Source organism: Zootermopsis nevadensis, unplaced genomic scaffold (genome assembly GCF_977971745.1).
Source record: "Zootermopsis nevadensis isolate Lab colony 2312 unplaced genomic scaffold, Znev_1.0 Znev_ptg000029l, whole genome shotgun sequence".
Lineage (NCBI taxonomy): Eukaryota > Metazoa > Arthropoda > Insecta > Blattodea > Termopsidae > Zootermopsis > Zootermopsis nevadensis.
The window spans coordinates 12060333-12071655 of NW_028259161.1; the positions used below are offsets into that span (position 1 = coordinate 12060333).

Sequence of the window (11323 nt, forward strand, 5' to 3'; positions counted from 1 at the left end):
CACCTATCTTATTTGTAGTTTGTTAACTTAAACTGATTCCTAATTTGAACTTCTGTATACCTGAGTTATACAATAAATGCCCTCCACAATCTAATATTGTATTTGAAAATCAATAAAAAATGTGGCAACACCCACACATACTTAAACATACACAGATACAAAATGAAGTATAATTTATTAAGTACTTTCACAAATGTTAATGAAGGTAATACCATTTCATTATCTATTACTTGCTAACATTCATTATTCAAAATCACATCATGTCACATATTTTATACATATTTCTATCATGTCCTTACACAATATAAAAATAAATTAAATTATATGTACCTCCAGTATATAAGAATTTTGTGGAGCAATCCATACATCTGGCTTTTCTTTGGTCCATACAAGAGCAGGTGGACACTGACCTGGAGTCACACGCTGCCAGTGAAGTGACAGCTTCTGTAGTAGTTCTGATAACTCATCCGCAGAGTAGCCTGAGCCCACACGTGCGACAGAATGAAACTCCACTGGTTCCATATCTGCATTAAAAGTATCCCAGCTGAATTGAAGAGGCATTATAAAACCCTACAAGTTAAGTCGAAGTGTTTTTTATGATGGTGTGTTGTCATAAATATGAAAATTACTTTGGACATTGTCCACTGCCCAAGGACAATGTCCAAAATAATTATCACAGTTAACCCTTTGATGCTGAAACTCATCTAAATAAAATTTAAGAATTAAGTCTGTACCAAAAACATAACATAATTAAGCACCATCACAAAGATCAGATGGTGAATGCTATTTATGGAAATAATTGGTTTATTCTGAGAATGACATACATTAGACACATAGTTGCCATTTGGCTTTAAATGGTTAAAAATCCTAGTTTCCCAATAAAACATTTTATATATATATATTTGCACACACACACATACACACATACCTTCAATAGGTGGCGGCACAGCAGCTCCAACAAGAAAATGACTAATACCCTTCCTCCGCCCTTCTCCAAAGTAACCACCCATAATAATAAGGTCCAGATGGTCCATTAAACCTTCCGTGTACTAATAAAAGATAACCACAAATTAATGAACGAAAGAGACACAAATGTATTTACAATGATTAAAGACTTTTCTCAGCTTTCCTTATATGTAACTTATGTGAAAATGCTCAACATCTTTTACTTCAATGCAGTAGTTTCCACTCAAAACAGGATTTACTTTATGCTAAAAAGGGCTCAAAGCTGGGAAGTAAATCCTTCAGATACATGGCTATAACATTACTTTCCATATGCAACAAATTATGCTACTGACCAAATTTTCTGCATGGTAAATGGTGTATCTCACCTAAAATTCAGGGAACGTTTATTCCATTAGGAGTTTAAATGTGTTTCCTTGGTATCATACCCTGTGGCATGAATTTTATACAGAGTTTCAAGGATATCACTAAATTGATTTTAAAATAGTAATGACCATATAAGAAAAGACTAATAATCTCACTGTAGGATTTGAGATTCTCACAGGAGTACATTCAGATATGTCCATCTTCTGGGTTGCACCTTCCCAAAAGCACATTTGGTAAAGTGATTTGTGGCCCAAAAATACTGTTTGAATATCCACCACATTTATCTGATTTGGCCCTATGTAAAGTTTTTTTGGATTTCCAGAACTATGAAGCTCCCTGAATGTGTCACTTGAAGAATTACTTGACATTCAGATAAATAATGTAACAGTACTAAAATTACTTTTGCAAAATAACTTCTAGCAATGTTTTCAGACATGTCAGATTTGTTGAAAGTTATAAGACAAGTACTGTGATCACGCTTATTAAAGGGTTACAGACAAACTATAATATTTTGTAGAAGCATAAGTTTGGTTAAAATATAAGACCTCAACTCACTACCATAAAGAGGATGATTTACCTCAGGTTTGATTTTATACCAGCCTCCTTTCCTCATGTTAGGTTTGTAAATTGATGTTGGATCCTTCAGTACAATTCCTTCTAACCTGTTATCAATTGCCAGGTTTAGTTCATGTATTACTTCTTGCCCAGTTGTTACTTCCTTGCGTTCTGCATGCATGAAGATCCCCTCAGAAGGTGTGAAGAGATTCTTTAGATAATGGAGTCGCTCAGACAGTGGCTTGTTGGTGAGTACTTGACCATTATACAACAAGACATCAAACACACACAAACATGGACGAATGCAGTCCCCTTCCTTTAAGCACTTGACATCAAAATTGGTACCTAGAACAGATGTAAAGCTGTCATTCCTTTTCACATTGAACTTAAAAAATAACCTTGCAGAATTATTTTTTTCCTTTCCCCTATTCTTCAATGTGTGTAGAAATGGTTTGCAAAACATAACTAGGATTTCTGGGCAGAACTCATAAAGTCAACTTTCCAAATTTACAAATGTCCAGTTCTGAAGATCTTTTATTGAATTTCATATTTAGGAAATTTATGTCTATAATAAAACAATAAAATGCTATTTGGCTCAAGGAATTGTACACAGGTGGTGACAGAATCAAATCGTATGAGTAATTTTTTAAAGCTTGCCGTTGTAAACATATCACAGATGGTGGTGATGGTTCATCGATTACTACTTTCACATTGAAAGAATTTTTTTTTTTGTTATATAGGGTGCGGCAGTGGAATGTGACAGTTTTCAGAGTGCTGCTGCAGCTAGCGGTATTGAGTGTTGGGGGAAGTGTGTGTGTCTATGTGACCGCCAAGGGATTCAGTTTCTTCTGCCAGTGTGGTGAGAGACAGTATGGCTAACTGGTCGGTGGCGGAACGCGTATTCACGGTAACAGCATTTATTGAATGCAAATCGGTATTCAAGACCCAGAGAAGATTTAGGCGTGCATTTAATGTCGTACAGCATGAAAGAATTCCTACCCGTAACATTATTTTGAGGTGGGTGGAAAACTTCAGGAACACCCGCAGTGTTTGTGATCGTTTTTCTGGTAGTGCATGAACAGTCCGCACACCAGAGAACTTTGCCAGGGTTAGGGAAGCAGTGCAGCAGAGTCCAACTCATTCTGCTAGACATCAATCAGCTGCATTACACCTATCGGACAGGAGTGTTCACCATATTCTGCACGAGAACCTCAAATTTCACAAAATTAAATTTGTGCAAAGTGCACACAGCTCATGAATTGATGAACAGGTTGCGAGCCATGTTTTCCAGACACATCATTTCCCGATTTGGAGACATCGCCTGTCCGCCTAGGTCCCCTGATCTAACGGCTGCCGATTACTTCCTATGGGGATATTTGAAGTCTAGAGTGTATGGAGTTGAAACAATGCATCACCGAAGAAATTCGAGCAATTGATGCTGCTTTATTGCGACTAGTTATGGGCAATTTCCGGTCTAGATTACAAGAATGTATTCATTGTCATGTAGGCCACTTGACAAATGTTATTATTAAGAAATAAGCAGAGATTAATAAATTGCATTGTACTGCTGTTTATCAAGTGAAAGTGTTTTTTTTAATTCGACCCGAGTTTGCCACAATAGCGCTCTGAAAACCGTCACATTCCACTGCCGCACCCTGTATTATGTAGATCAACAAAAAATGCATTTTCTTAGCTCATGGAATGAAATTGAATATCACAGCAAAAGATAATTATTTCTCGATGTGGACTAAAGTTGAATGTTGCACTGTAGTCATAATTGCTTGTTCAACTTCAGTCAAATACTGCAGCAAAAGGATTAAAGAAAGACAAGTGAGTTATATGTCCAAGGAACAAATCAGGACTCACCACTTAAATTACCTGTATCCTTACATGAAAGCATGTATGCTAGTAAATGTATCGGCTTTCAATGCTAGTTACATAATCTTTAATCATGCAATTTTCTGGATACTCTAATGGCAACATTCTTTATCATCAAAATGTGGGAAGAATGTAGACCCAATTTTAAAACTGGCTGTCAAAGGAAAACCACCAAAGCTGTAAGAGTAATTTTTTGTATTAGCATCATGGAAAGTGTAACATTCAGCAATGTAATTCACGGCAGAGAAGGTTATATGGGGTATATGCACTCAAGACGCAAAACAGTGAATATGTATAACTCTTTCTGCAATCATAGGACCATAAACAGGAACAGAGCATAGTTCAGGCTATTACTGACATTAAGATTATTCTCCTCTTACCTTTATATTTATAGCATTTCAAATTTTTGTTCCAGCCCATCATTTCTCCATCCAGTATGCAATTCTTTGTATCAGCTCGCAGTAATTTTGAAACATGAGATGTCAGGAGTGTGACATACACATCTGTATACTCATAACCATTCCTGCAAAATACAACTTTTGTTCTGTAAGTAGGTTCCCATTTTAAAGATTTACAAAAGAAAACATATGCACACGAGAGAAGAATTTTTAAAAGACTAGATCTGCTTTCCTGCCAGTGACAAATACAAATTCCATTTTGATGTTTTTCAAGAACCACTTTCTTTGTCACAATGAATAGAGAATGTAACTAAGTTGTTGTGTACATAATGTCTAACCGGGAGAAATACTTGAAGACTCCATTTTCCATATGCAACTGGAACCTTTCACCATCATATTTAGTTTCTACATAATAAAACTGACTTTTCTTCATAGATTCTTCTATAGTTTGCACATTACAACGTTCTGCTAGCATTGGTCGAAATGGTGAGAACAATGAAACTTCCACTTCATGCAAACGGATGTTTGGATCGCGTAGCAGCTGGCACACCTGAAATACATATACCACATGCACAGGTAAACCTCTGAGGTTACAAGGATGTAAAATGCAGACATGTCAATCTGACTGACCCAGAATGAATGGGTTAAATGTATGTAAGAATTAAGGAGGATGTATATAAATCTATATTGTTTGAATGAAATGAACTTGAACTTTGTTTTTAAAGAGGATCTTAATTTAAAAACTATGTCTATATTTCACTCTTCTTTACCCTTCGAAAGTGCACATTTGATATTTTTGCTGCATTACAATATACAAGAAAAGTTTTTCTGTACAAATACGTACATAATACATGAAGATGTAATTTAAATTATACAATATAGATTATAATTAAGATTTGTAAACAAAGTTTAATAAGGGCCACTAACACTAGATTTCATCAAATACTGACATTTCTTACTGATACATCAGATTGTACGAAGTTTGTTGTTTTGAGATCCTTATTTAACAGTGGTCACAAGATTAAATTCATCAGGTTAACAGTAGTGCAGATCTGATCTTTCCAGACAACTGTACAACATACAAAATTTAACACATGGTTATGTCAGCATAATTACCACTTAAAAATTAATTAATTATGAATCTGTAGCTCATATTAAACAGACATGAACTTATTACAAATTAGCTTTTTGCTATGCTGTGTCAGCAAACAAAATCTGTATCCAATTTCAAAATATCAAATATAAAAAACTCTTTTAACAGTACCTATGTAACGAGCATAAATGTGATCCCTGCCTCAATTATTAACAGACTGACTTTTGGGTTCCTTAATTACATTTGAATTAAAATATATGAATAGGTATGTTAAATAACTCAACTAATTACAGTTTTACTTTCATTTGTAAGGCTAACAAGAAAAAAGGTTGCAGTACTCATGACATACCTTAAGAAGACTGTTAGAAACATCATACAGCTCCAGGGCATCCGGATGATATATATGAAAAATACGGCTCTGACCCAAGCCCAACTTCATGTCCTTTAACAACATCCGTATCAACCACTTCTGTTCTGCCGCAGACATAGAAGTTAGCATCGCAACAAGCTCAGCATCAACTCCTCCTGTAACAGCACAGTTTCAATCAATTTAGATTGATCACTTCATCATGACAAAGAGCCCCATTTACGCTGCCCTGTCTGTCCAACATTTCATGACCACGAATAAAAGTGCTGTGGACCACCATCCCATTACTCACTAGATCTTTCTCCCTGCAAACTGTTTCTTTTTACAAAAATGTAACTGAAGTCCAAATGAGAGAGATTTATTGATCTTTCGGAGAGTCAACAAAATTTGCAACATGTACTTGAACAGTATTTCAAAAAGAGTTTAATGTATACTTCCTACAACAGCAGAATCATTGAACTCAGTATATGACTCTCAAAGAGAGTATCCTGAAGTAACATAATCAATTAAATGAATCTTTGATGATTTCTGTCTCCTGGGTTGTTGCGCTGCATAGTGTGGTCAATGTTAACCAACGTTTTAGAGGTCATACTGCCTTGGTCATCAGTGCAATTCATCGTTAATTCCCATCATGAAGATTTCTGTCTTCTGGGTTGTTGCGCTGTGTAGTCTGGTCAATGTTAACCAACGTTTTAGAGGTCATACTGCCTCCGTCATCAGGGCAATTCATCGTTAATTCCCGTCATGAAGATTTCTGTCTTCTGGGTTGTTGCGCTGTGCAGTCTGGTCAATGTTAACCAACGTTTTAGAGGTCATACTGCCTCCGTCATCAGGGCGATGATGACGGAGGCAGTATGACCTCTGAAACGTTGGTAAACATCAACCAGACTACACAGCACAACAACCCAGAAGACAAAAATCTTCATACTCACCTCTGTGAAAACCTCAAATCTTACAAATAAATCTTAGTTTATGAATACACTCTCATAGCTTTTTAATACCACCTCATACATAAATCTACATAAGTTTTAATACAAAACTAAGAAGGTACAATACACAGTGCAAAATCACACCTTCACATACTCTTAATCACATCCCTAAGAGCAAGCAGTTGGAATCACACATTCAAGACTCAGACTTACTTTATCCCTGAAGAAACAAGATTAAAAAGGTATACTGTTTGGAGGACAGAGACATTCCAAACAGTGTTCTTCATGCCACATCACATAGGTCAATGTCACAGTGATATCTTCTGAGGTCACCATTAAGCAACAGTATGTTCCAACAGTGCCCATTACTTAATGTTGAAATAATATGGTCTAAGTGCGTGCAACAATATATTCCAATAATAACCAGTGCATGAAATATATTATTACACTAACATGGTCCAATGTCAGTGTTGCACAATGTCAAGACAATGACCCTAGTCACGTGAGTTGCATACCTCCTAGAAAAAAAATTCAACCAGCAGACAGACATGGATGAGCTCATAAGACATTCTTCGCTCAAACAAGAGTATGAAGAATACCTAACAATAACGAGAAGGTCTACCTCTTTGAAGCACATTGACTTCCAAAGGCATTCTTCACGTCACATCTGTGAAACAATGACCTAAGATCACTGTTGTGAAACTATGCCCTTAGGTCACTGATGCACTAATGTGATACAAGGACATCTGTTTCAACAAGGGGGAAATCGGGTCCAACTGCTGCACAGAAATAGCCCTTGGTCATGCAGATTTCCTACTCTATGGAAAATTGCAGACAGAATTAAATGGACAGGCCTTTAAGGTGTTCTTCACTCACACTAGAATGTGAAAAACACCCAAAAACCTTGATACTTATCAACACAAATAAATATCTATTGGATATTGATACAAGAACCATTTACAGGAGGAAGATATTGTAAATATGTGAGACATAGTTAAAAAGAAAGAAAACTAAAACCAAAAAAAAATAGCATACTAATCAGTAAAAATTCCTGGACAATCCCTAGATTTTACTTGTTTGGCAAAGTAAAGTGTAAATTAATTTAGACTTCATCTGAACACAATATAAACAAAACCAAATTATGGACAGAACACCTCATGGGGCTGCTATCATCATTCAGTAGGAAATCTGAAAGGCAGGTATGTGCTGAATGCTCAGTTCTGTCACCAACTACAGTCTCACTCCATTGAATTTTATTAGTCATCATTTCACACTACCCCTGCAATTACTTTAGCTGGAGATTGTGAGATTTTCCAGGCAGCAAATATGAAGATTACTGTCTTCTGGGTTATTGCACCATGTAGTCTGGTAGATGTTTACCAGTATTTCAGAGGTGTGTGCTGCCTTCATCATCAGAGCAATGAGTAAGGAACTCTGAAACTTCTACCAGACTACATGGTGCAATATCCCAGAAGACAGTCATCTTCACAGCTGGAGACAGTTTGCATAATTTTTCATGAAAATACGAATCTTACTTGGGTCATGAGCTGCATGCTTCAGTGCTATGTTATCAAGATGAACATTTATTTGTTCCACACTTAGATTTCCTCCTTCAGGACAACGACTCTTCAGAACCCAGAAAGCCACTTCCGCAAAGTCACCTGCACCGCTGCCTGCAGTTTTAGGAGTCCTAATAAGAAACACGAATCCAATTACTTCAAATATTAATTCACTTGTACATAGTGCACAAGTCCACTTACATAAAGAAATTTTTAGTGGCTCAGACAGGAATTTCAAACACAAAATCAAGAGCAGCTTAACAGGTATTTATAAGACATGAAATGTGTATTCATTAAAATATTTCCAATACAAATTGCTAACATTAACTTGTTCTTTCATGTTTAAAACAGAGTCTGGCAACTAAGAAACTACCTGAATGTATTTGAAGACTACAAGGACCATAAAACAAAATTACATTTATTTTATGTTGTGGCTGCTTCAGAATGCACTTTAAATAAAATATTTGTTGTTCCTTACATGCCCACGTTTCTCATTATACTCTTTCAGTAAAATTCAACTTCTTAAACTCAAATATACACTGCCATACACTATACCATATAGGTTTTTGACATGCAGTCTGACTATTGCCTACTAACAACTTTCATACCTATTAAATCTGTTGAGACACTAATATACTAACACAGTACCATTATCATCAATTTTTTTAAAAATGTAATCCCACCTAAAATTGAGTAGTTTTGATGCATCATGTCCTTCCTTAGGGAGGCCAAGGACACGAATGTAGACCTTGGCCAAGTTATGTTCCTTTATGCCATATGCACCACGTTCTCGGTCTAGTTGTGGCAGCAGTAGTCTCAGGAAGGGATAAAAACTGTCATCCTAGGACATAACACATAGCTAAGCAAATATAAAAACAAAAATGTACTGTAATAATTAATACTCTGAACTTTCTGTGAACAGACAAAACCACAGATTCATTTTTAAAATACGTATATACATAAATATCCCATAACTGAACACTTAGCTATGCCACTTTAAGACTAAAGGAGCAATAGATTTAGATACAGCCTTATTCCCTGAAATATTTAACAATCTGCACAACAACATCTGAACAACATTAAAACAATATTCTTATTATCACGTAATGTAATTAATTGTTATTATGAACAAAGTCACACTTTCAAAACACATTAATTTTAATGTGTTATATTTTCATACTAATCAACAGCTTAAGGAAATAAAACATTCAGTTATCTTCCTCATGAGCACTTCGAAACACTTCAATACATTTATGAAGAACTGGTTATTTTTTATTGTACAATGGGGTAAGCCTATGTCTCCTAATGAGATGCAACCATTAACAGGCTCATTGTTCACCCCCAGATAATACATTAGTGAATACGAAACAACAGTGAAATTGAAGATTTCTGTCTTCTGGGTTGTTGGGCCCTGATGATGGAGGCAGTATGACCTCTGAAACGTTGGTTAACATCGACCAGACTACACAGCGCAACAACCCAGAAGACAGAAATCTTCATACTCGAATCGCCCTGATGACGGAGGCAGTATGACCTCTGAAACGTTGGTTAACATCGACCAGACTACACAGCGCAACACCGCTGTGAAAACCTCAAATCTTACACAGTGGAATTATACTGACAGGGAAAGACTAAACGACTCAAAGAAAATCCCACTCCAGTGCCACTTCGTCTACCACAAACCCCACATGGACTGCTCTGGGAGTGAACCCAGGCCTCTGTGGTGAGAAGTCAGTGACAAACCATGGCACAACCATGCAATGCTGATGCTGAAAAAGATTTGTGAATGGTAGGAGGAATATTAAAATTAATGTCAGGAATGGGAGAAGCCTGAATGAATACCACTACACACTGTACACATCTCATTCCCCAGCAAATAAAGTCTATGTACAAACAGCATATATATAAAAGGGATGGAGGTGTATGTACAGACTAACCATTTTGTACAGATTAAGATGGCCTCTTCAGACATGCCACTGTAAATTACATATTGTACAAACACATCTGAAGGAATCACATAATTTCATACTATGACATGTTAGTAAGGTTGCATAATGGTTCCAAACAGACTAATATGTTATTTGTGGAGTAGCAAGATGAAATTTTCTAAAACATTCTGTTCAGGGAAAAATTCCAACTCAGTGCAGGGTCAGTATAAGGCATACAAAGAACAGCAATAAACAATGCTCCCACAACTGTTAAATCTTCGTAAAATTATGGGAAGGGATGATTGCTACACATTAGGTATCAGGTGCATTGTTTTAGATGCTGGTGATATTGAGAGCATAAATTTATGAAGAATTAAAGAAAATTATCCATGATACCTGAAGAACTTTGGCACATATTTATGACCACTCATTATGATAGTTAAGACATTCACTTATTCTAATAAATCTCCAGTTCAAAGACAGAAATTATGATTTCCTAACAGTCAGTCACCAAAATCATAAAAGTCAAGGAGCATTCCAGCATAATATTTGATATATATCATCTCTTAAAATCCTTTGTAGAAAACTTACCAAGTACAGAATCAAGACAGGGTCCAGTGGAGGGCTTTAGTTAGTTTGGTGATGAACCTTCAGGTTCCGTAAACTGTCTAGTTAGTTAGTTAGTACAGAATGCTACAAATAAAATACTTACCAATAATGGTGATTCCTGTTTTAAATTCTTGGAATATTCATGAAAGTAGTTGATGTATTTTTTGAGGTATTCTTCCTTCTTATTACGTGCACAATCACTAATTATCTCACAGAGACGACACAGACTCTTGAAATGTATTTTAGAAGCAACAGTATACTCCATGTGTTATGGTTATTACTTCAAGTTAACTTATCTACAATATACACAAACTAGAAATAAATGAGACAAGAGTCATTAGTATCATCGCAGTTAATGCTCCAGCTTCGTATGTGGGAAGTCCCGCAGACAGGCTATCCTGACTTGGGGGGGGGGGGGGGGGGGGGGGGGGGTGTTTCCCTCAGTCCCTCAAGGAAAATTCCAGGATAGTGCCTTAAATTAGGCCATGCACTATCATCCTCTCATTCAACTCTATAAAGCCCGAGCTAATGAAAAAGCATTATTAAATACACTATAAATATGACTAACAGTATTCCAGCACTAAAAGCAGATAATGTTAGAGATGGAACATTCATATAAATATGGGCTACTGGATATACAAATGAGGTTGCCAAAGGCAGCACCATCTGCTACTGCAC

At 36.3% G+C, this 11323-nt stretch overlaps 1 protein-coding gene across 7 annotated transcripts in view; it reads right to left on the reverse strand.

Annotated features, from left to right (window-relative positions):
- Positions 1-11323, reverse strand: part of DNAlig4 (DNA ligase 4) — a 31869-nt gene that overhangs the window by 16003 nt on the left and 4543 nt on the right. For 6 of the 7 annotated variants that reach the window (XR_002543592.2, XR_015537608.1, XM_022067445.2 and 3 more), the window contains exons 2-10: positions 10749-10957; positions 8792-8949; positions 8085-8239; positions 5603-5778; positions 4499-4710; positions 4143-4285; positions 1907-2229; positions 929-1049; positions 331-524 (exon numbers count right to left, since the gene is read on the reverse strand). Coding sequence is in view for 5 of the 7 variants with exons in the window: in XM_022067445.2 (XP_021923137.1) it covers positions 331-524; positions 929-1049; positions 1907-2229; positions 4143-4285; positions 4499-4710; positions 5603-5778; positions 8085-8239; positions 8792-8949; positions 10749-10910 (1644 nt within the window). In the remaining 2 variants the exon portion in view is untranslated. Of the gene's footprint in view, positions 1-330; positions 525-928; positions 1050-1906; positions 2230-4142; positions 4286-4498; positions 4711-5602; positions 5779-8084; positions 8240-8791; positions 8950-10748; positions 10958-11323 lie in introns of those variants that run through there. The other variant, XM_087357959.1, reaches the window with a different exon arrangement.